This window comes from Nasonia vitripennis (assembly GCF_009193385.2).
Source record: "Nasonia vitripennis strain AsymCx chromosome 3 unlocalized genomic scaffold, Nvit_psr_1.1 chr3_random0009, whole genome shotgun sequence".
NCBI lineage: Eukaryota > Metazoa > Arthropoda > Insecta > Hymenoptera > Pteromalidae > Nasonia > Nasonia vitripennis.
This window is the reverse complement of record NW_022279629.1, coordinates 2,358,614-2,386,157: the sequence shown is the minus strand read 5'-3', so window position 1 is coordinate 2,386,157 and position 27,544 is coordinate 2,358,614. Positions and strand designations below refer to the sequence as shown.

Sequence of the window (27,544 nt, the reverse complement as noted above, 5' to 3'; positions counted from 1 at the left end):
CGCGAATACCTTTTACAGACCTTTGGGTTTACAACTGCAAATATTAGGTGCCGTACGCAAAGCGGGAGACCTTTCAATGAAGCAATATGGCTTTAGAAAGAGGTGGTTAACCATACGGGCAGTTAGTAAGGTAGACACGCGACTAAAAATATTGTAGTGCTGGTAATGCTAGACGTGAAGAATTGTTTGAGGGCCTTCTTATCGGCGTTATTTTTATAGGTAGCTCTCTCCAGTCGCGCATGTCATGGCTCGCGTCATGGATGTTTAACAATCGGTTGAGCAATGTTCGAACCCACAGTCCGTAGTCTCCGGCACTTTCTCCCGCATAATTACATATAACCTTAAGATCAGCTGAAACTTTATCCGCCCCGCTAACGCCACTATTATTATTACCCTCTTAACTAATAAGTAATTTATTGATATGCATATATAGTTGGTCGATATAAGTTTAGTAACAGGGAAAGCCATTAAACTACCCCTTTTTTATAACAGGATATTGTTGCTCACTTCAATATAAGTATGTAAAACAATTTTGGTCGAGATTCAAGATGGGGAATCTTTCCTAGAGGGCGCTCGAAAGCAAGCTGATGCGTCAATTTTCGACTTAATCCATTTTTGGCACATCGAAGGGAGGCAGGCCAGGTAGAGGATTTTGTATATAAAACTAAAATACTTATACCCACCCACCACACGCACCGCGCGTATAAATACGTCGGCACATCTGAGGGAGGCGTGCAAAGGCGAGGATAGGCGAGGATAGGCGAGGATAAAATACTTATCATACGATATTTTATATATATATTTTATATCACTGACTAGCATAAACCAGCTGTCACGCCTATCCGTAGCATTAGCAGTCCTTTTTTGCACCGTGAGGTTAGATATGCACGGTGCAATAAAGGACTACTTATTCCACGGATAGGCGTGACATAAATGCAGATTTATGCCACGCAGTGCTATGAAATAATTTTTTAAAATCACTAAAATGTAGTAAAATTACATGAGGTTCCAACCCCACGTATAGCAATTTTACTACTCTCAGCTACGTAAAATTACAAAAATTTAACAATTTTACTTTTCTTGTAGTAAAATTGCTCCACCCAGCATGGGTCAGATTAGTTTACTAGTCTTAGCGTAGTAATTTCACAGGGGTCAGATTCTCGCGTTCAGTGTGAAAATACTACCGCCGTTATAAAATTACAGCGCGCAAAATAGTAAAATTACTATACATATACCGTTGTGAATTTACTTATACTGTTGTAAATTTACTGTGCTGGGCGTAGGACGGATTGGTTTACTACTGGGTTAGTAATATTACGACAAAATTTTTTACAGTATAACCCTGAAAATAGGCCGTCCCGCGGACGAGCATAAATGTAGCGCGCTTTTCAAACTCAGATTCACAACTGCAGTTACGAGAACAATAAAAGCAGTGCATTTTTTGCGAATTCTATATACGGCTTGACCACGACCAGCTTAACCTATTAGTTTATTGCTTAGTTTATACATACGAACGAAAAGCAATCCGCCTGTATAAGCTTTATGAGCTCTCACTTTCATTGTTTCCTGCTTTACTGAGGCTGTCTTAAAGCCATGTGTAAACGTAATTATAAAATTTCGAGTTGTTTGATAAATATATGATTAAAAAATAATCTCGAGTAGTGCAAGAAACTCGTGTAACTCAAAAGATTCGTGAACGAAAAATTCAAGTAGCTTGGAAAATTCGAGTAGCTCGGAAAATTCGAGTATTTCGAAATATTCGAGTAACTTGACTCAACCCGGTACTCAAGCTCGTCGAGTCGAGTTTTTCGATCGAGTAACCCGACTTTTCGAATAAGGTAAAACGCCCAGTACCCGGACAAAAATAAAATTCAGACTTATGCTTAGACACTCAAAAATGAATTGTAACGATAAATTAAACTATTTAACGTCAAAAAACAAAATAGATTATTATTGTTAATATTATTTTTAATAACATACTTAAATTTCGTATTAATTTTGTACACAATTTAATAAAAATAAACAAGTTGAAATTTTGCCATAAGCCCCATAAGAACAGCGTAATGTTCGTCCACTAGTTTTACATTTTTGAAAACTGCTTAATTAGAATAACAAATTATCTGAAGTACGTATTACGTGCGTATTACTTTTATTTTGTAGCTCTTGCACTGTAGAACTTTTCCATTTAAATATTGTTAAAAAAAAAAATTATTAAAGCCAAAATTAGCTGTCTAAGTTTACCTCGCATAATCGGAGTAGTCGGACAGCGCGGTGATCATGTCCAACTTTAGCTCATATACGATGCTAGTACATGGACACATGTTTCGCTTTATTTTCACCTGGTATTTATGATAAAAGTATTGTTAAAAGTGCATCATTGTAATAATATTAATAAATTATAATCGACATGAAGTTATGTAATTGTAAATTATCTCAAGAAAAAAATGTGTATCATTGTGCAACTTAACCTACAAATCTACAAACGAAGTGTTACTCTTGGGAGACAACGTAACCGTACCGAAAAGTGGAACTTTACCGCTTAAACGAGACGAAGTGCATAGTGTTTTTAAAAGAATAATAAAATTAAATTAAATCAATTTTCATAATTTACAAGCCCTCAGGTATTACTTTTATAAATCGCTAAGCAATTATTATTAAATCAATTGTCAACTAGGAAGTACATATAAATCTGCTGTCTAACTACTCCGATTAGGCATTGTCCATGTACTGCGATGATAGTTCAACTTATGGGTTAAAAACTGTCCTAGTACTACAGTAATCGCAAACGGCTGTCCAACCACCCTGGTATTTTAGCATTAATTAAAACCGACTCTTTAAATAGAAAAAAAGTTTATATAAAAAATTGTTGGTGTCTATCGATAGGAAATTATCTAAGCTTCACGCTGGTACCAAAGATTTGTTTCATAGTTCTATTAATATATGCACGATTTACGATTTTCTAAAACGTTCGTAAAATCTGTCCAGGTGCTGGGCATTTTACCTTACTCGCACACCCTAGTCCGCACGACGCAAAATGAGCGCGCGCGCACCAACCGAAAGGCGAGTCCGCATGAGCGCTGGCCGCGGCGGCCCGACAAGCGACTCAGCCGTAACGCGCCAGGTGACGGGAGCGGCGCGCGCGAAGCGCCGCTAACGCACCTATACACATGCACGTCGCGGGGCTTTATAAGGCCGATCGCGCGGCGTGACGAGCAGTTGTACTCAAGCTTCCGATCTGGGATATGTGACCGTGTGCTCATGGTACTGCAAGAAGAGCCAGAGCTAGACCACCGCCGACAAAACCGTCTCGTAAGTACACGTGACGATTAGTTAGCAATACAGTATGCCGATTCTCCGGATTATCATCGTAAGCACACGAGATATTTAGGAAAACCCGAACGACAACGAGTCTCGTCCTTGTGAGCACACGTGGACCATACCCAGATTCGCCGAAACCCGTAGTCAACAACCTGATGCATCACTGCTCTCTCTGCCACTGTGTGCACACAAAGTTGAGGAAGTAGCAATACGTTCACCGAGGGTTCGTGCGTGGGCGCACGATCAAACTTGTAAATTTTCCGACAAAAAAAAACTGGCGATTGGCAAGGCTGAAAATTTGCACAGGTGTCGAGGAGAATGAGAAATAGCAGGGAAAATATTGTCAGAAGAGCAAGTGGAGGCTAAAGGGTTGTCAGAAGCTGCTAAAGTTGCGAAAAATGTCGGGAAATTTACACGTTAAGGAAAACTTCTGACAATTTGCATTTGTATTGTTTAAGTATAGAATAAATTGCGTGCAGTGTCAGAAGCCAAAGTGGAAGAGATCACGAGAAATTCGGGGGTAAAGTCCAAGAGCGTCTTTCGGCGCGCGGCGCAGCGCCCAGCGGACCGATCGCTTTTATCTTCATTTTCACATCGTACATGTTTTAGAGCACTTCTGACAATTAATATGAATATTCGTAGAGGGTTGAAAGAACTATCATTAATACGTCAGAAGTCAATTGAGAAGATATACATGTTTATACAAAATTTTTTCAATTTCTTTTATTTATAAGCAATTCAATTTTGAAATTATCAATCGGTTTCGCATTCAGTATCTTACACATTCTCTTCAGATTCAGGATCTTCATCGCTATCATATTCGAACTCCTCGTTATCAACTGAAAATAATAAATAGTTTAGTAAATGAAATAAATCATGTATACAGGTAAGAGTTGCGAATTGAATATTACCTTCGGAATCGTCATTATCCAAAATGATATCCTTCACCGATGGGGGCAACTGTGGGCCTTCAAACCACAGGAAATCATATTCATATCATTTTCAGTTAAAGTCCATCCCGACGTTTCTGGCTCGAATTGGATTGGATCCGATAATGTAGCGTTATTCCACAAGTGTGCAATATAGTGTGCTCTTCTTATCTGTTGTTGAAGTTCGGTGTAGCAAGGTGGCAAGCAGGAAGAGTCGAAGTTTTTAAAGATTTTTTTAAGAAAGCTTCGTCCGTATTTTTTATTTTATAATTACAGAGGAACATTTTAAACCTGACGTTATCGATTTTTTTAATTAACACAAATCCATACATACTGCAAACGAATGATTCTATTTTTGAAAATATTTCGGTTGTATCGATCGACGTATCTCCTAAGCTAGCAAATGCCTTCTGAAATTCCTCTTTTTTCGCGAGGATTTTAAATGGACGCTGTTTGCCTTTCCTAAAAAATGCAGGATTATAATCGCAACCGGTCAACGCTTGAAATCCTGGCAATGCTTTGCATAGATCTAAACCTAAAAGTGTATGAAGCGCATTTACATCTATAATATGACGACTATTGGAGACTCCACATTCAATATAAATTTTCGCTGTTATTTTGTGCAAATTACCTAACATAATTACAACAATATCTGTATCAGAGCACTTCACCACAACATTACAATCTGAATTTATTTTAGACGCATAATATACAATTTTAGTATTAGCCTCTTCATGCGAAGGACAAAAAAAATCGGGATTCACCGTTCGAACAACATTACATTAACGACGCTGTACGAGTAACAATGTATACATAAATACAATAGTTTTATTTCGTATAAAAGGGGCTACATCATTACTTTGCCAGTGTGAAATTAGGAAAAGGACAAGAGCTTCTTTAAACTTGTCATTCCTAAGTTCTTTGGCAAAATTATGTGTCCTAGCTTATTCCGGACCAGAGATAACGTAGTCATAGTTACTATCGATACCTCCCCTCAACGAACGTTCATAATCTTTGATAGACGGCGACCAGTAGCGATCAAAAACTATATGAATAGATGAAGCATTATAACTCGTAAGAATTTGTAAAATTTTTTTTGAAATGTTGCCGAACAATTGCGACACATCTTTTATACAATGAATTAAAAAAAAAACCATCAACAATTATAACATCGATTTGGGTCGGTAAAGCACTGTCATTTCGCAGAATTTTCATCATAGCCGATTTTTCGGTTTTACAAATCGTGCCATCCAAATGACATAATGAAGTAGGCATCGGAGTCATCGGGTATGAAAACATTTTTTCTATATCTGTCGCCTCCTCCATCCCTAACATTCGACCGAATAAATCGCGTTGCATACGAATTTCCTGTACTTTATGGTTGATTGTTACTTTTTGTCTTTTATTACAAGTTGTGAAATTAATTATTTTGTTCTGTTTTATAACAGATTCAAATCTTTGTTCATTTTCTGAGCACTCGCAAATAAATGTGTCTCTTAGTTCCTGTCCTTTTTTTCAACATTTAGAAGAAAATCAGCCACAGCTTCAGGCGCGCAGCGACCACTTTTTATATTGTACAATAAATCATTGTTCATTTCATCGCAATCGAAAGGATTCATATTTTTCTTAAGTACATTGATAAATTTAAGTAAACAAGCAGAATCTTTCTTGATATGATGATTTTCCAAATTAGATGTCGCATCCTGAATTTTTTTAATCCACAAAGGTCAAACACATACGAAATTATTGTCGATCTGCGGACGTCGATTGCATTGATTCGCGTCCTTCTATAATATTGGCGCTTTCTGAAAATGTATAATTTAAAATATTAATTTTTACGTATCGTGATAGTTGATTTTTTACACTGTATAAACTCTACACAAAATAACTCTACACACACATATTTGCTACGCATAATCAAAAACGCGTGTAGGCTATTTGTGTATAGTAAATAAATCTGTGTAGAATTTTTTCGTGTAGCAAATATGTGTGTAGAATTATTTTGTGTAGGATGTAGAGGTATTTTTGTGTAGAGTTAGTACGGTATCGATTTTATTGATTAGAAAATTGTTTAGACATACTATAAAGTGTTAATGTGAATATTTAAATTACCTGAGGTACTTGCAAACGATGTCGACGCTGTATCAACTACAGTGGGATTAGCATTTTCTTCGGTTAATTTGTTTTGAAGTTGTTCGTATTTTTCAATATATTTTTTCGGGATTGCCAAGAAATTTTTGCGGTAACCGGAGTGATATCCATGAACATCATCTACACAGTCAGGAAAAACGACGTCGTTGTATTTCATATTTAATGCAGCACGAATACGAAGGATATCATGGCACTGTTTTAAATTGTCGTCGGTAAATTTCATTATTCTACCGGAAACAGCTTCACACTTAAACACACAAGATAGCTTTGAACTTATTTTGTCGTTTACAAATACAGTCACAGAACGAAAATGAAAAATTGAACTCTAGCCATGCTGTAGGCTCCGAGTTACAAGCCGAACTGCCGTCTCGTTCCTCTTATCAAATTGAAAACGGTCATTTCCGAGCGAGAAATCGAAAGAGAGGGGAGAAGAGAAACCCAAAAGAACGAGCAGATGTTCGCAAGAGCTCGTAAATACTGTACAGCGACCCTCGGTTTGTATACCTGAAACGCAGGTCAACGGCCAAACGACATTCAGAGCTGAGATCCATCTCTCTTCTAATATAGCCCCCTCATAAAACTTTCTCTTCCTCTATTTCATAGTTTTCGAACTTGAAAATTTATACATTTATTTTTCACTTATATTTCAACATTTTAATATGCTTGTATTAAAGATATAACAATCACTCAAAATGTTGCTAACGTAACGATAAGTATAGTTAATTAAATTTATGAATTCTTCTCAATTGACTTCTGACATATTAATGATAGTTCCTTCAACCCTCTACGAATATTCATATTAATTGTCAGAAGTGCTCTAAAACATGTACGATGTGAAAATGAAGAGAAAAGCGATCGGTCCGCTGGGCGCTGCGCCGCGCGCCGAAAGATGCTCTTGGACTTTACCCCCGAATTTCTCGTGATCTCTTCCACTTTGGCTTCTGACACTTTGCACGCAATTTATTCTATACTTAAACAATACAAATGCAAATTGTCAGAAGTTTTCCTTAACATGTAAATTTCCCGACATTTTTCGCAACTTTAGCAGCTTCTGACAACCCTTTAGCTTCCACTTGCTCTTCTGACAATTTTTTCCCTGCTATTTCTCATTCTCCTCGACACCTGTGCAAATTTTCAGCCTTGCCAATCGCCAGTTTTTTTTGTCGGAAAATTTACAAGTTTGATCGTGCGCCTACGCATATAGCTTCCAGTGCACCTTCTGACGGTCGAGCTTTCGCTTTGCCGGTAACAATCGAACCTTTTCCAGGTAAAATTTTGCTTGCACCGAGGCATGTTGCTCGCCATGTAGCCAGCTCTCCATCTAGAACGAGGCCAGCGACAAGGATCCGCAGAGCCGTGCGCCCATGACTCTGCGAGTCCGAGGATAACCTCAAAATACCGTAAAACCATTCCGACTATCACTGTGCGCACACAGGGCGATCGAAACCGTTATTACGCGACGCATTCGGATCGATGTAGCCGTGCGCAGACGACTCCGTCGCAACCGAATGCAATACTAATCTCAAAATCCGCCACCGCTCCGTAATTCCGACACCGAACCGATTCACCGATGCTGCAAGCGTATAGTCGTAACTGCACCCTAATTGTATAGTCGCTTTAAGATATTGTAATCGCGCTAGTTTAAATTACTACTCCGATTGTAAAGGCGAAATCTTCTTAAGGAATCGCGTTATTTAAATTCTATTACAGGTGGGCTTTAACATCTAACACCCACCATGATGATTTTGATACTAAATATACGTCTTTATTATTATTAAAACATACAAACAGAGTCATTATTAGCCCTTCCCCCTAACCGAATCCTGGATCCGACTGACAACTCAACACCCGGGAGAAAATCCAAGTCCAAATATCAAATGCTCCTGTCAGCATAATTATGCAATAAATATACTGATAAATTATATTTTATTTGCAGGTTATTTATAAAAAGAGGAATTTTTATAGCTTTAAGGCCATTGATGCCACTGTAGTCGTATACAAATATAAGCGCCAAAAATGAGAAATGTGATTCTAGTGAATGAATTTAATATACGATAATTACATATAAGTGCTCTGTTACAGTGCTTTAATAATATAACGAGAATTTTTAACTTTTTTGTGTTAAATCTTTGTTTTCTCAACTATCACTTATCAAACCTCCAAAAAGTGACATGCGCATGTGGTGTTTAGAGATCTGGCTAAAATTTTAGGAATAGTTTCTTGACGGTGTTTCAGACCAAAACTGTTGAGCAGATTTTTCTATAATTTTTATGTGTCTAGTGTACATATTGGTAAACATAGACATTTTTTTTTATTAATAATACAAAATTAAAATGTATAGAATCATTTAAAATAAATTCTGTTTCTCTTGTTTTTAGGTCAACAAATATTCAAAAAAACTTTCAGACGACAACATTTTAATGGTATGCGCATGCCGCACACACACACACACGCGCGGGGAAACCTAACACCCGTATGTAGCGCGTCCCCAGAGGGTAGAGCAGAAATAAAATATTCTCCGTGGACCAAATCAGACCGCCGCGTTTGCTGTGCGGTACGGCTCGTAAGTTGCCGAAAGGAGATCCTAGGTAGGGAGGCAATGTGAGATTGCGGGCCAAAGTGACCTGAACCACCTTAGGCTCCCGCTGACGGCAAGACGGGAGGCCGGTCACATAGCCAGTACCGGTCAACCGGCTAAGGCAAGTGCGTGATATTGCTTGATGTCTGCCAGAAACTCTCCAGAGAGCCAAGCACTTTGTTCGAGGTGGAAGGTTCAAGAGAGTAGAGATGGGCTAGAATGGTATCGTGTGCTATACCCTGGTATGATGTTCCCAATCTGGCACCGCTTACAGTTACCTACAGGGCCATATCAGCTGCCTCCATAGACGGAGGGATCGAGGGTGGTCGAACACATACCGGGATAAAGACTATTATCGAGCATGGATAATTTAACCGAACAAGAAGAAAAAGCAGGAAGAAGAGCTCTCGAGATCTAGAATAAAATCCGGGATGCTGAGCGAGAACAAAAAAGCATATAAGATAAGATCCGAGACAGGCTAGGCTCTATGGATAATGTTGTGTCAAACGCATCCAACATTCATAAGTCTGTTAAAAGTGATCTATCAGTGATTATAATCCAGGTTGAGCGGCTTGAAATAGGACAAATGGCGCTGGAAAAGAGCAAGGAGAGTCTTGGATCCAAGGTAGGCAGTATCAACATCGTCGCCTAGGATTATCTTAAGTATAACACCATATCCATGCTCAGTGGCCTCAGAAATCCCTAAGTAACGTATTTCACTTAATTACTGTTAAATTCCCACAAAACTCCAGATGATGATGTCAATACTGCCCACCCTGGGCACCAGGTATATTGGGAAGTGTTGTTGTCGCTATATTCGTGTTTAGTGACCCCGAAAACCCCCATTCAAGGAGTCTCGACAAAAAAAATCGTTATTTTTCCGTGAAACTCTAGGAGACGACGTTGATACTGCCCACCCTGGGCACCAGGTACTTCGGGAAGCGTTGCCATCGCTATATTCGTGTTCATCAACCTCGAAAACCCCCGATTAACGAGTTTCGACTAATTATGTTTCAAATTCTAACAAAACTCCAGGAGACGAAATTAATACTGTTTACCCTGGGCACCAGGTACTTATGAGAGTATTGCAGTCGCGATATTCGTGTTCAGCGACCACAAGAATCCCCTAATAACAAAACTGTACTTTCTCCCATCAATATTTACCGAGTTTTTTTGCTTCGCAGGTTACGTATCTCTTCTTTAAAAACAGTATGGGCAAAAATAACCTTATTCTTGCGTTAAAACGATGTCGCTGTTAGCCAATTATAACCCAATATTCTTGGCTTATATAAGCTAATTCGACACTTATAAGCTTATTTTTCGGTTAAAATTGGTTGCGATTTCTACCAGGGCATGCCTTCACCAAAATGCCTAGAACTATTGCACCAGGTAGTGACCACAATGTTTCCCAGGCAACTGAAAGAATTAAGTGTCATCAAAAGAGGTTTAAATGAAGAGACTATCCCACCGATCACGATTAAGGAATTGTTAGCCGCCTGCAGAAGGGTAGGAAACAACAAGGCCCCAGGGCCGGATGACATTCCAAATATTGCATTGAAGCATGTAATTCACGCTTATCCAGAGGTCTTCGTAGACTTGTACAATACATGTTGTACAATACATAACATTCCACACAAACTGGAAGAAACTGCGACTAGTGCTTCTGCCAAAGGAAAAAAAAAACACTCCAGGAGTCCTTATCATACAGACTGCTCCGCATGCTAGATACCCCAGGCAATATCTTGGAATGCATTATCTGCGTCAGAATGTATCATTTTATAGAAGGAAAAGGTAGATTAGCGGAACACCAATATGGTTTCAGAAAGAAGCGTTCAACCCTAGACGCAGTTAGTCTAGTGATTGACACTGCACAAACAGCGATAGAGGGGAAAAGATGAAAGGGAGGAATAAAGAAGTATTGCGCTATAGTTACAAAAGTCGCTGCTGCACTTTCGCGACTAATGCCAAATGTAGGTGGGCCAACGCAGGGTCGAAGGTTACTCCTAGCCAGTATAACTACATCAATTATGTTATACGGTGCCCCAATATGGGCAGATGCTATGTTGGTAAAGTCTTATACACGAAAGCTTTCAACAGTTTATAGGAGAAGTGCATTGCGGGTCGCTTTTGCCTATCGAACAGTATCAGAAGATACAGTGCGTTATTTCAAGTATGCCGCCTATTGACCTTCTAGCAACAGAACGAAAGAATATATACGAAGAAAGCCGGCGTGGTGACAATACTTAAAAGGAAGTTTGGAAATCCGCAAAAGAACAAACCCTAGCTGAGTGGCAAAGACGATGGGACTCCAGTGGAAAGGGGCGATGGACGCACCGCCTTATACCACGTGTTGTTAGCTGGGCCAATAGATGACACGGGGAAGTGAATTACTACCTTACGCAGTTTTTGAGCGGACATGGGCGCTTTCGAGCCTACCTACACTGCTTCAAGATAGAGGGCAATTAGAATTTCCCAGTATGTTTGGAAGCAAACGAAGATGCGGAGCATGTTTTCCGTAACAGTTCGCGATACGAAATGGAACGAGAAGAACTTGAGCGTTACCTTCAGACTAGGGTGACCCTCGAGTCAATGATGATAGCTATGCTAGCGTCAAAGGATGGCTGGTGCGCAGTAAACAACTACGTAAGGACCATTCTGAAGAAGGTTAGAAATAACGAAGAGAATAGAAGGAAAGGACAAGGCGAAATAGCTGAGTAAAACTGTTGCTAGACGATGCAGAGGAACGTAAGAACTAGGGTTGAGTACCTCTAAGTGCTCCTTATACCGATGCAGAGGAACGTAGCTGTCGGGGTTAAGTCTGTCCAAAGGATGGCCGGTCAATGCTGCTTGAAGTAAACGACCAGACGATGCTGCAGGAAGCAGACGGCTGGACGATGCAGAATAAAGAAGACGGCAGGACGATGCAGAATCAAGAAGACGAGTTTGATCCTGAACCCCTTATCACCTTAGTGGATGGGGGATGTATGAAAATGTCAAACTTCATAGAAGAACCCTGGTACAAATGAGTCTAAGAACAGGCTAGTAACTGGCCAGTTAACGGGCCCCATGGAAGTATTGTTCAACAATAGTACCTGTGGGGATCCGGTGTCGGAGGGTTTTGCTTTGCCTACGCCACATTAAAATAAAACACACACACACACACACATATTTAAGTGTTAAAATATCAAAAACAATATATATATATATATATATATATATATATATATATATATATATATATATATACACATATATACTAGGGGGGGGGTACCCCCCCTGCTCGCTCCGCTCGCCAACCCCTCAATTTTAAGTTAAAAGTCAAGTCTTGAGTATAGTTTTGATAAAGTATTTTGTGTTATAAAATGTAATAATATTATATTGCAATACTATAGTATATACAATAATAATAATACTATATTGCAATATAAATATTGGAAATTTTAATTTAAATTATATTAATTATTTAATATTGATATTAATTTAATTATTAATTTAATATTGATACATAATATTACAATAAAATGAATTTAAAGAATACAAAAATGATAAAATATCATATTCTTTTATATGATAAATTTATTTTTTTCTCTTGAGTAAATAACAATATAGGTTATTATTTAATAAAAAATAATTAATAAATATTTATAGCAAATTTAATATTTTACAAAAGATTAAAAGGCTAGATTTAATTTTGAGTATTTAACTCTTGTAATTTATTATTTTCGTGATCTCTTACTAAATCATTCAAGTAGTAAGTTCATAATTTACTTGTTCGATTAAGTGTTGATCTATTTGATTATTCAATGCAATTAAATAATCTCTGTGTTCAACATTCTCTACACGAAATAATGAATTTGGAACTGGATCCCATTCCATTGTTAATAAATATAATAATAAATAAATAACTATTTGAACTTAAAAATTAGTATTTTCTTTTAAACCATATTATTAAAATTTGTTGGCGAGCTTTGAAAGAAAGATAATTAATTGTGATTACTGTGTCGTATAATATAAAAATAAGTAACGGAGGTCTTAAAAAATAATAATCTATAAAAAAAATAATTTGTTTTTTTTAAATTTCGATGAAATATTTTTAAAACATATTTATAATAATAACTCATAGGATTTAAAAAAAATAATGCAATAAATTTGTTTTAAATTGCATCTTTGAAAATCTCACTCCACACAATATTATCGATTTTTGAAGTCTTCTAATTCATTTTGAATAAATATTTTATTATGATTGTTACATCTAGATAAAGCTACATATAATTGACCATGAGAAAATAATGCTCGTCTAAGAAAAATTCCTAAGGAATCAAAACTTTGTCCTTGAGATTTAATTATTGTTATTGCGAAAGCTAATATAATTGGAAATTGTTTTCTATAAAGAGTAAATGGAAATGAAGAAATTTCTCCAGTATTTAAGGTGACTCTTGGTATAAAGACTTTATTTCCAATATTCTCTCGAGTAACTATTTCTGCTTCAATATTATAATGATATAATTTAACAATTTTTAAACGATTCCCATTGCATAGACCATCTATTATACTCAAAGGCTATAGCCGGGTTACTATGGTGAAATGGCCCCCTTGGAAAATGTATATATGTTATATACCATTCGATGGGGGATAAAAAAAAACTCCCATAGCCAAATTTTTAGCTGTCTGCCTAGTGCGCATGCGCAGTAACGTCGATAAACGTGTTTTTTTGATTTTATTTTTTTCTGAAGTCCCTATAGGATAAAAATGTTTTTAAAAATTCACATTGGTGTATTTTTATGTCATGAATAACTGCAATTTTTTTGGGATTACATAACCTCAAATATCGGATCTAAAAAAATTATTAAAGTTTTCAATCGATATTTTGACCCCCTTGTTTTTGAGGTGCAACTTTTTAAGTAGACTTTTTTTGTGTACTTTTTCCCGTTCTTTACGATGGCACTAACGTTTTTTCCTTAAAAATGGTGGCACAACTCGATTTGAGCCAAAAACTGATTTTTTTGCCATTTTTTCACGTTTTTAGCTGGTTATGTTACAATTTAGTTACTAAAGTGACTCCTTTTGAGTAGTTTTGCATATCTTCCCATGAAAACATAATCAAATGAAATATTTTGTTCGCTCCAAGCCGTATTTTTTATATTATCTTACGTTTTCAATGATGGTCTTATCAGAATTGTGATATCACCTTATTATAAAACTGATGGCTAATGTTATGTTCTTTTTAAACGTTCTGTGATTGGTCGAAAGTATTGTCTCTGTCGCACTTTTTTGTTTATTGTTTATTTTTATTTATAATAAAAGGTTATGCTTGGCCCGCGGTTGACGCGGCGGCTGCAATGCAGACGATCTGCGTAGTGAATGGTCAATCATAAAATTAAGAATTATCAGGAGCATAAACAAATAAAGTATTTTGATTTCTCAATTAATTAAACGATGCGCAAACCAATGGCCAACATTGTTTTTTTCAAAACTAATTTTTTTTTTCTTACAATTGTCTATATAAGGGAGAAAGTACAATACGTCCCGTCCCGTCCCGTACCGACCCCGGGACATACCGTCTGAAATAAGTCACTTTTATATTATTGGCTAATTCTGTTCGATAACCCAATCGACGGTACAGAATTAGCCAATCCCGTAAAAACAGCTTATTTCAGACGGTATGTCCCGAGGTCGGTACGGGACGACGGACTCAATTGTACTTTCTCCATAATATACTAATACAAGTGAATGGTGAAAACGCTGTTAGTATAAGTTTATAACTTTTAAAGTAAATTAAAATCTAGCAAATAAAAATTGTTTCGATTTTTCTTTTTACTATTTCGGCTTTTGACTGATAATTGATAGCAATACTAGAAAAAATAATAAAGTAGTTAAGTATTTATTTTCAAATACATTGGAGTTAGTTGGAACCGAAGGCTGACGCGGCTACTTTAAATCTTTCTGCTGTTTACTTCAAAACTAACAATCTTGTATATTTAAAGTGAGTACTATATATTTTACATATCTTTTAAAAAAATGAAGATTTAACAAAGTTTTTCAAAAGTTTTGACATCACAGATTATATGCTTTGATATTAGGGTTATATGTATTTCTAATACATATTACACAATAAATTAATATTTTGTTAAATAACTTCTTTAAAATCAAAACCTATTATTAATATCTAAAATGTTATTTTTATGCCGACACTTTGAGTTTTGAAAAAAATACTGTAACCAACCTACTGATAAATAAAAAATCTCCCATGTATTTATAATAAATACACTTGTATTTTACCGGTATATGCAGAGTAAGACTTATTAATGGGTAGAAAAATAAAATTTTTATTATAAATTCTGTAGTATTAAGAGTAATTGTATCAAAAATAATGACAGATAATATAGTAATATAATAATATGATATAATAATATAATAATATGATATAATAATATAATAATATAATATAATAATATAATAATGTAATAATAATAACAGATAATTATTAGACCTTTTTATACGCTAAATAAGAAAAACATGTTGTGTACGTTATTAAATTCTTGCATAAAATCAAAAGTTTAAACCAACATTAAATTATAAACTGTTTTAGTACTCGCATAAAGATCCGATCTTATCCTAAAACAAAAATAGCAATCAGATTTTAAATCAATAAGCTAACAAAAAAGTAATTAATAAAAATGAATTTTCAATCCTATAGATATAGATATACGTACAATGCATGTAAGGGGAACGAGTCTTTATCTATTTAACTTAACCAATTTAGGCTAATCACATAAAGTAAAATGAGAAATTAGTTAAACATAAAGTTGTTGAAACTATTAACTAAATAAAATTAAGAAGGAAAAACATTTGAATAAAATATGACAATAAACTTTTGCTAGAAACGGATTTGACGATTGATGAGTTGCATGTTTTGATGTAATGCGGTATATTAATTATACAAGTATGATTAAATTGATAAAATATAGAAAGTCTTGAACAATAATTAAATTAATAAAAAATGCACATAAATATCTGCATATGACTATATATGATGTGATTTTTACTATAGTTAATTATTATGAGATGAGAAAAAATATTTGGTTTTACATAAAAACAATACATGAGAAATAATAAAAATGAAAAATAGAACTAATAGGATGCGAACTTATTAATTGTCAATTAACTTTTAAGTTAAAAAAATGTAAAATGAATAAAGTAAACACAAGCTAACCTATGCTTTAAACACATACGTATATGAAACATCATTAAAAACAACATTATTTATTTATTTTAAAATACACTATTATTCATGTCTAGATACAAGAACATATTTTTACAAAAAAACAAATTGAATATAATAATTTCATAGGTTTGTTGATTTTATAAAATCACTAGGTGCAAGCACTTCAATACAGTTTTTATGACAAAAAAAAATTATTTGCTTAAAAAACTTATAAATGAAATACAACTTATTTCACTTTTACTAGGCAATATTATTTTTTTACTTTTCATGTAAAGCTACTGAGAAAACTGGATTATACAAGAACTTAGATTATAATATTTTTGTAATATTTATTATTCATTCTAGTTTTTAATTTAAAAAAAGGCAAACAATTCTTTTAGATTTTTAAAAACTAACTAACAGCATTTTTAAATGTATTGTAAAATATTTATATTTTATTATTTCAGAAGTGATCTTCTTGTCTAATGGTTAAATAAATATGGCATCTAATAGTAATGAAGAGTCAGATAACATCAGGAAACGCGATGATCGAAGATGTGCCATGTGTAATATTTATATTAGAAAATCAATTGGTCGAGAAAAGGAAATCGAATCCGAAGTTGAAATCGAATATGCTAAACAATTATCAAATAAAAATATTTACATCCATGATGTAATTTGTGATTCATGTAGAAAGCGATTAGCCAAATACATATCAAGCTCTAAACCTAAAAAGGTTAATGTTCCAGCAACTGCTTCGTCTCAAGATTCAAATGTTTCTGAATCATTTTCTCAGTTAACTGTCACTTCATCATCTCAGGAAAGTACACAATCATCTGTATACACAATAAAGGAACAAAAAGTACGAGCAACCACGGAATTACTTATTCAAAGGACGATTGCGGCACATAAATATTGCTTTGTTTGTGGGTACCAAAAACAGACTAATAATATATTAGTTCCTTTAGAGGCCCGAATTCAAGTTTATAGTAAAATGAATGTTTTTATTCCACATGGCAATAGATGCTGTTGCACACATTTAATTAAAAAAAGATTTTATGAAGATGAACTAAATAAAATTAATATTTTTTCCACTACAAGTACGGTATATATTGATGAATTACTACAATTTTTGAGTCAATTATCAATGAAAGCAGACGAAACTTTATTAGATACAGTAGCTGAATTTTCCATGCCTGAAAAAAAATTGAAAGTTTTTACGGGATTAACGTGGGAAAATATTAATTATCTTAAAGATCAACTCACTTCTCTGAAGAATTCCTGTGTAAGGACAGCGACACAAGCCATTGTCGTATTTTTATTCAAAATGCGCTCTGGGAATTCTAACTCGCTCATCTCTACAATATTTGACATTGAAAGCGAACAACAAGTATCTCGTTTTTGTCAATCAGTATTATTATCTTTCGAAAAAGATTTACTACCAAAACACTTTGGATTAGAAAATGTAGACAGAAATGAATTGATTGAAAATCAAACTTCTAATATGGCAAAGAAATTACATCCTGGTAAACAACTTATTTTGATTGCTGATGGTACTTATATAAGGCATGAAAAAAACTCTAATAACGAGTACCAAAGAAAATCTTATTCAGGCCAAAAAAAAGTTCCTCTGACTAAACCATTTACTATATGTACTACTAATGGTTATGTTGTTGACCAGTTAGGTCCATATCTTGCAAATAAAAATGATGCTACAATACTGATTGAAATATTGGAAGAGAAGCAGAATATTTTACAGAAACTTCTTCGCCAAGGGGACATTTTTATACTGGATAGAGGTTTCAGGGACATTAAACAAAAATTAGAAAATATGGGTTATATTGTTTTGATGCCTGCACTCAAAGGTTCAAAATCTCAACTTTCTACGCAAGAATCAAATGAAACAAGATTCACGACAAAACTGCGATGGGTTGTTGAAGCAGTGCACGGAGTTCAAAAGAAAAAATATAGGTTATTAGATCACAAACTTGATAATAAAATGGTGAAAAATACTGGATCTTATTGTAAAATTTCTTGCTACTTAAATAACTTGTTTGGCAAACGCCTAGATTCTGATGAAGACATGCAAGATGAAATATTTAGTGCTATGCAATCTAGAAAAAATGTTGAAAATACATTAGCAGTTTTAGTAGCAGACAAAAGATGGAGTCGTCGGAAACTACCATTTAAAATAATAACTTCGGATGATTTACCAGACTTTCCTGAATTAACAATAAAAGATTTGAAAATTCTGTTTACAGGAACATATCAGCTTAAACAGACAATATCTTACTTAGCGGAAATGCTTGACGCAGATAATAATTTGAAGATTGGATATTCAAAAGAGACTAACAATATTCTCAAACTTGAAGTTCAATCCAGGCATATTAACAGAAAACAATACAAATGTTTCGTTGAGTATAAACCAAATGGTATTGGTTATTCTAGCATCTTAAGACACTGTTGTGATTGTGCTAACGGTAACCGTACTATAGGATGTTGTGCGCATATTGCTGCCATAATCTATTATCTTTCACATGGAAGATATTTATCAAAAATCATACGACCAGCTGAAATTCTGTCTAAAATGTTTCTTAATGATCAAATTGAAGTGTGTATTGATGAAGATAGTGACAATGATGAGTGAATCATTTTTTCTATTGTGAACATTCGTTATTTTTAAAAAGCTACTTGTATACGTTCCATAATTTATTTTAAATAGCCTATGAAGATAATAAATTATACTTTGTACGAATTGAACATACTTAACTTCAATTCCTTTTTACCTGATAATTATTACTGTCAATAGATTTTGAATAATCAATTAAGTAGAGGCAGATAAGCCAAATATGGCCTTTTTAAGACCACAAGACGCCAAAAGTACCCTCAAACGATCGATTTCAAGGCTATGTTTAGCTAAAAACAGGCTTTTTTGCGTGAAAACCCTTGCATTATGACATTTTTAGGTTAGTTTTGGGTTACATGGTACCAAAAATGGCCTTTTTCGGCGTTAAATCACTCAAATGAGGGCATTTTTAGGTTAAAGAGAAAAGCAGACACTGACAGCGGCGATATTCTTTTTATATATAGAGAGAAACCCTTTATTACCTCAAATTCTGATAAGACCATCATTGAAAACGTAAGATAATATAAAAAATACGGCTTGGAGCGAACAAAATATTTCATTTGATTATGTTTTCATGGGAAGATATGCAAAACTACTCAAAAGGAGTCACTTTAGTAACTAAATTGTAACATAACCAGCTAAAAACGTGAAAAAATGGCAAAAAAATCAGTTTTTGGCTCAAATCGAGTTGTGCCACCATTTTTAAGGAAAAAACGTTAGTGCCATCGTAAAGAACGGGAAAAAGTACACAAAAAAAGTCTACTTAAAAAGTTGCACCTCAAAAACAAGGGGGTCAAAATATCGATTGAAAACTTTAATAATTTTTTTAGATCCGATATTTGAGGTTATGTAATCCCAAAAAAATTGCAGTTATTCATGACATAAAAATACACCAATGTGAATTTTTAAAAAAATTTTTATCCTATAGGGACTTCAGAAAAAAATAAAATCAAAAAAACACGTTTATCGACGTTACTGCGCATGCGCACTAGGCAGACAGCTAAAAATTTGGCTATGGGAGTTTTTTTTTATCCCCCATCGAATGGTATATAACATATATACATTTTCCAAGGGGGCCATTTCACCATAGTAACCCGGCTATAGCCTTTCGAATTAATATTACTGTTGAATTTATTTTTAAGTCCAATTTATGAGGTAGAAGACCTTCTCTAATTTCATTTAACATTTCAATTGGATAATTTAGATGAATATTTTCGTCAGTTTGATCTACACCCTTATGTGTTGCGTAATCTATACTGTAATATGTCCATGAATCACCATATAACAATTTTAATACTTTATTATTTATAATTTTAATATCTTCATTATGAGGAGCTAAAATTACAGAATTTATAGAAATATTTTGATTAATATTGCAATAAATTTTGTCACAAACATCATTAGTTTTCCAAAGTTGAGGTATTCTGAAAAGATTAATTTTACTTTCTCCTAAATCTAATAATAATGATGAGAATTCTCTATCATTAGAACGAATATTTTTTTTTAATTTTAAAACATTCAAAAGAGGCCTTTTTTTACGTGGCATTTGGAACTCGAAAGTTCATCGCCTCATCTACGCAAGCCTTCCACGCTGCCCTATCTTGTGTCAACCCCACCTAAGATGCACCTGTCCGATCGACACCCACCCGTCCTATTTCTACTAGATCCGCTTTTACGTTGTCCTCCCATCTACGTCTAGGTCTACCTAGAGGTCGCGTTACCATCGGCCTGCCCTTCATGACACGCGCTGCCGTACGGTCGTCTCCCATTCTCGCTACGTGCCCTGCCCATTCCAATCTGCGCGATTTTATTATTCTGTTAATATTTGGTGACGCGTACAGATTGTGTAACTCATCATTGTGTAGTCTCCTCCATTCCCAGGTTTCCTCATCTTTCTTCGGCCCGTATATTTTTCGCAAGACTTTATTTTCAAATACCCTAAAACGGTTGTCCGCCTGCTTAGTGAGAGCCCACGTTTCGCACCCGTACAGAACCACCGGCAGTATTATTGTCCTGTATATTCTTATTTTAACGTTTTTAGACAACAGCCTCGACTTAAGTAAATTACTTACGGCGGAGAAGCAAGCATTATCCGAATGGAGTCTCTTATTTATTTCGACATTAATCTCGTGTCTATCATTTATGGTACCCAGATATCTGAATTCGCTAACCTTTACAAAAGTAAAATTCCCAACTCTGAGATCTTCCTCCCCTCTGCAGATGCCTAGCTTATCCACAATCATGTACTTTGTTTTTGATTCACTCACTTCTAACCCTGTATACTCCACCGCTTTTATGGGGATTTCCGCGTTTCTTGCTACCATTTCCCTACAATCCCCCAGTATATCCAAATCATCTGCGTAGCCTAGTATCTGCGTTGTTCCATTAAGCGTTGCGCCCAGCTGGCTAACCTGCATTTTTCAAACGTTAAGTTGAACAGCACCGTAGAGAGCCCATCCCTTTGTTTTAAACCATCGCGTATCATGAAGGGTTCTGAGACATTACCGCCTACTCGGACCTTTCCCATGCTTCCGTTCAGATATATTTGAATTAATCTCACGAGTTTTTTCGGTACACAGAGAAGTACTAGAATTTGATACATTTTGCTTCGCTTAATAGAGTCGTACGCTTTTTTAAAATCTATAAATAGTTGGTGTATGGTTTCGCAAAATTCCCACTTTTTCTCTAACAACTGTCTTATGGTATACATTTGATCGCTCGTCGATCTGTTGCACCGAAATCCGCACTGATAATCTCCTTCTATATCTTCCGCGAATGGAGTGAGTCTAGCTTGTATTACGTTTGACAGAACTTTGTAGCACGTTGCTAAAAGTGAGATACTCCTATAGTTATTGCAGTCTGTCTTATCCCCCTTTTTAAAAATTGGTATAATGATAGATTCCTTCCAATTTTCGGGTATTGTTTCATTTTTCCAGATGGCACATACTAGTTTATAGATTTTGAAAGTGAGCTCGACGCCCCCATATTTGAGTAACTCAACTGGTATAGAGTCATTTCCCGCGGCTTTGTTGTTTTTTAGTTTTTTAATCGCGGCCTCTACTTCTTGGTAGCTCGGTTCCTCCACGTGGAGTTTAGCAGTGTGAATTTCGTTCCCTAATTCTTCGCTATTTTCGTGCACGTTTAATAATTTATTGAAATAATTTATCCACAGCGACCGTAATTCGTTGTCATTTGTTACGAGGTCCCCGTTTTCGTCCTTCATCAATTGCGCTCTACTCCTAAAACCCTTTCTGATGGCGTTAATCCCTCTGTACATTTCGCGGGGGTTATTTTCCTTACTGTTAGTTTCTATTCTCCTAATAAGAATCTTTTGATACTCCCGCTTCTTATTTCTGTAGATCGCGCTCGTCTGTTTCCTTACGTTAGAATACTCTTCTACGGTCCTATCGCTTCTATTTTGTAAGCTATCTAATTTAGCCTTTTTGCGCCTTTCAAACCAGAGTTCGCACTCTTCGTCAAACCATGGTTTGCTCTTTGGCTTTTTCTTTTTACCCAGTACTTTGTTCGCGGCCTCTTTTACCGTTTTTTCGATGTCCCCCCATAAGCTATTCGGTTCGTCATTCCCCTCCGGCGATGTGTTTGCTTTTTCAAGTGCCTGAAACCTGTCATTAATTTCTATCTGGTACCTAATTCGCTCTGTTCTATCTCGTAGTTTCTCAATATCGAAGCTTTCTACCTTGTTTGCTCGCTTACTATTTTGATTCGCTACTAGTCTAGCTCTTAATTTGGCTACTACTAGGAAGTGGTCCGAGCCGCTATCTGCCCCTCTGTAAGCCCTTACGTCGAGAACGTTAGTATGACGTCTTTTTTCAATGAGGAAATGATAATTTGGTTCTGTTTGGCCCCGTTCTGCGATGTCCACGTTGCCTTGTGTATGTCCTTGTGCTTCAAACACGTAGTTTTGATTATAAGATCTTTTGCCGCCGCGAAATTTATGACCCTAATACCGTTATCATTGCTGGCTTCGTGCAGGCTTTCCTTCCCTATAGTAGGCCTAAACATTTCCTCCCTACCTATTTTAGCATTGAAATCGCCTAATACTATTCTTGTGTCACAAGACGCGAACTGGTCGATTACCTGCTCTAAAGTTTCGTAATAGGGATCCTTAGCTTCTTCTTCTTTGTCCTCCGCAGGACAGTGTACATTAATAAATACATATCTATACCATTCACATTCGATAATGATGTACGAGAGCCTAACATTGACGGATTTCAAACTTTTAACCGAATGTATGATGCTTTTGTTTGCGAGAAATCCGGTGCCTAGAGATCCCCCACTCCCGGCCCCATACAGGTACGTTAAGTTACCCGATGCTAGTACTTTGCCATCTTTTGGTAATAATATAGAAGCAATACCAGTCCAAGGCATTGATTAGACTTGTTTGTTCAATGAAATAAAATAGTGAATTAAAGTTTTGTATAAGAAAGTTTTTCCTGAACCTCCAGGACCATCAATAAAGTAATTGTTAGTTTTACTGTTAATGATTTCTGTAAAAATGGAGTGTTCATCTTCATTTAATTGATTTACCATTTGTTTGAAAATAGTGGCACTTTGCATTATGTTTTCGGAAGACATATCATCATTAACAATAAGATTAGCAGGTTCTGGTAAACTAAAATCCTTACAACATCTTTCTTCTGTTTCTAATATACTTTGGATATGAGATAAAGCATTATTTTCTTTAAAATCCGCAGTAAAAAAATTATTGAACATATTCCAAATTGTATTTCCTTGGATGTTTTCTGCTAATATAAACCAAGCGAAAAATTTACGTAATTGAAAGGGCAACATTATTTGACAGGCCTCTTCGAAAATATTATAAACACAAGAATCATCAGCTACTAAAGCCATAGCAAGTGCTGCTTCTTTATAAGATTGATATAGTTTATTATCATAAGTTCGCAAATCTTCAAAAGAAGTAGCACCTTTCATTCTGTTTAGTATCAACTTCAAAAAAATCTTTCACTATCTTTTGGAGATACTACATTTAATCGTCCAATGGCACCATATTTATAATTACGCGATCGTTTTATCCAAGATTTTGTTTTTTGATCAAATCTATATGGCTCTAAGCGATGATTCCACGGTTTTTTTTTTAGATTATTGTATACAAATTTTAATTGATAAAAATGGATCGGAATTAATCGTTTCATTTTTAACAATAACCATAATTTTATATAATTTAATCATGTCATTTAATTATGTAAAATTATTGGTGATTTTTATACAATAAAATAAAAAAAAAAACAAAAAAAAATCAACGCAGCTAAAGTACATTGTATTAAGACTCTAATACAATATGCTCGACAGTACCTCTTGGGTGGTGTGGAAAACTGTCATTCTAAACTTTAAACCGATGTATCGATTAGAAATTTAGTGAGGTTTTGATCTTTACATTTTTGATGTAAAAATCGGACATAACGATCGGACGCTTTAATCATTTTATTTTAATTCCATCCAATCGTAAAATGTTATAAATTTGTATCTAATTGTTACATTCTTCTGTCTTACAATAATCCTCAAAATGTTTCACTTCTCAAAGTGTGAAATTATTCCAAAGAGAAAAAGTGGAGGGAAAGTGGAGGGGAAGTGGACGGAAAATGGAGGGAAAGTGGAGGGAGGTGGAGGGAAATGGAGGGAAGTGGAGGCAAGTGGAGGGGTTAGTGGAGGTAAGTGGAGGGGCAAAGTTTAATCAAAATAACGTTATTTTTTAAACAATTTAAGGTTATTAAGTGGAGGGGTAAGTGGAGGGGTAGGTGGAGAGGTAGGTGGAGGGAAGTGGAGGGATGGTGTTGGAGGGGAGTGGAGGGGCGGAGGGGATTTGAAGCCTTAAAATAACGTAAATTTTGAAACAATTTTACGTTATATAGTGGAGGGGGCGGAGGGGGTGAAAGGGATTTTCAATTAAAATCACGCTTATAACTATATAATATATATATATATATATATATATATATATATATATATATATATATATATATATATATATATGTATAAAAGGCTTCAACATTTTTTACAATTTATGAATAATACTTTTCAAAATTTTTAATTATTATTTATTGAATTATTTTCGATTCACCCCTTAGGAGTACTTCAGCAAATATACATCATTCAGGTCACTTCCTGTGTATTTTCGGTATATTTCTGGTTCATTGCCTGTTATTTTCGGTCACTTCCGGGTCATTTCGTATTTTTACTGATGACTTTCGGTTCACTTCCAATTGACTTGCGGTCTACTTTCGGTCTACTTCTGGTCTACTTTCGGTCAAGTTCCGTGTCACCTCAAGCCCCTAAGGAGGGGTATTTTTAGGGATGATGTGAATTTATCGTCGGAGACTACCAGACACATTTTAATATAATAAGAGGATTTTATTTTGTATTTCCTGGCCCTGCGTTCAAATACCCCTGTGTACCTCTGTGGGATTTCTGAGTATCATATTATACTTTGTTAATTTGACTGGTTAAAGTGAATAAATTAATCTGTTTCAGAGTGTTCCCATTAATTTCAGATAAACCTCATTTTAACACGCGTTTACCAGAAATTTTGCCTTGAAATAGGGTCAACTTTTAACCAGGGAATTGCATTGTTTTTGTATAGAACCTAATCGGCACTTTTACAGCACTGACCCTTAAAACCCTTGAAAATTTATAATTATTAAATTTTTTCAAAACCGTCAAAAACCGTCAAAACTTGGGTGAAATTTTGGTTTAAAAATTACTGCTGAGTATAGTTTAATCCAGCAATACATTAGTTTTAGCGCTTGATACTCTATTAGTACATTATGTAAAAAGGGACTAAAGTCGAACATTATTTTTGCGGGTGGGTTCACTGTCCAAGCGAAGCAGGTTCCACGTAGAACTTTATTTACGACTTAACTGTGTAGCGACTTTGTTGACTTAAAAAGTGGGACTATTGTCCCGATTCACCAACTGTCAATAAGAAGCAAAGCATTTTCAATATGCCGCGACGGCACCAAAGCAGTTAAATATTTAAAATATTTGACACTTTGAATTTTTCAAAAAATTTTGTATTTTTTTATCATTTTTTAGCTTTTCAATATTTTCAAATTTATGGATTTTTTGTTCGAAATTTTTAAGAAACCTTTTCGGATTTGTCGTAGATAAAGAAATTTATTCCCGCAAAATGCAGAAATAAAGTGAATTTTCGGGCCACTTTAGTCTTGCATTTTGGATCACTAAAGGAGCTACTATATAAGTAAGAGGTGAATAAAATACTTCTTTGCAAATATATTAATCAAAAAGTCACATTTAATTAGACAAAACTTTGACAATCGTTACGTAATGAAATATAATATAAAATTAACTTACCCCAAAATTACTAGCTGCAAATCTATCACTAGCTGATACAGCTGAACTTGCTGTAGTATGGGCGTAGTAGGCATTAATGTTTGCTAAGAGAGAAGACATAACCGCTGGGACTCCTGGACACAAGTATTTAGTAGAAAGGCAGTGAAAGTGTCTATAACAAACATAAGTTATTGGTTTATTTATTTATTAATTTTGTAAAATATTATTTTGCTAAAAATATGTTGTAAATAGTGAGTACACAGTTACATCATCAAAGTTAAAGATGCTGGATAACCCACGCGAAAATATCACATGCAATCTTATATAAGATCTCACGTTGATCTCGCATAAATTTTATATAGATCTCGTATAAATTTTATATAGATTTCACATTAATCTCATTGCAATTTCAATTATGTGTACGTCGTGTGTCTCACAGGCCGGTCGAAAAAGGCACCTCAGAGCCGCTTTTAATGTCTAAAAAACGCAGAAACATCAGCCCCATTCAACAGATGCGAAAGAACAAGAAAATACGTCAGCGCGTTACAAGAAATATAGTGTACACAACGAGCTAAGTGGACTTTTCGTCCTCGAGTGATTGCTGTACTCATCTTCGGTTTGGAGACGCACCAGCCTTCGGCTCATGCTGTGAAATCTACACTTGGTCTCAAAAAGCCCACTTTTCGCCCTTGGTACACAATATACTATTTTGTAACAGATGCACAATTTCCGCGTTTTTCAGACCTAGAAAGCGGCCCTAAACTGACCTTTTTGACTGGCCTCAAAAAAGAAGCCTTTTTTTCGACACAAGTGCACCAAAGTTGATTCGACACGAGTGGGAGGTTTGACAATCTTAGGAGTGTAGAATCAACTTTTTGCATGTATCGAACGTTATTTTTTTATATAGGGGGCGGAAAATGTGCTAGAACGCACGCGGAGCGTTCGTAATAGTACATTACGATACTAGTGGCATGAGTCATACTTTACGACATGGCGTGTACAACGCCTGGAGGTCGACTTATAACGCATGTAGCGTACGTTATTTTATAGCATTGACTAGCATAAATCCGCTGTTACGCCTATCCGTGGCATTAGCAGTCCTTTTTTGCACCGTGAGCCTAGCACGATACACACGGTGCAATAGAAATCTACTTATGTGACGGATAGGCATGACATACATGCAGATTAATGCCACGCAGTGTTATAAAAGTGCATTTGACGCATACTGTATCAAAAAAAATGATTAAAACATGTAATGACATATATATAAACATGGGTATGACAGGGTGGCGCTTATTTCCCAAACTGCTTTAGTATATTCTCCCTAGCCTAAAATAGGTTTGACATCATTAAGAACTGGAAAATAAATATTTATATGACCTTGAAAAGCCGTTTCAACGTTTTCACTG

General features: G+C 35.3%; 1 protein-coding gene across 11 annotated transcripts in view; it reads right to left on the bottom strand.

The window, feature by feature from the left end:
* Positions 1–27,544, bottom strand: part of LOC107981437 (protein unc-13 homolog A) — an 893,220-nt gene that overhangs the window by 7,293 nt on the left and 858,383 nt on the right. For all 11 annotated transcript variants that reach the window (XM_031927059.2, XM_031927063.2, XM_032601854.1 and 8 more), the window contains one exon: positions 26,157–26,307. In XM_031927059.2, the coding sequence (XP_031782919.1) occupies positions 26,157–26,307 (151 nt within the window). Of the gene's footprint in view, positions 1–26,156; positions 26,308–27,544 lie in introns of those variants that run through there.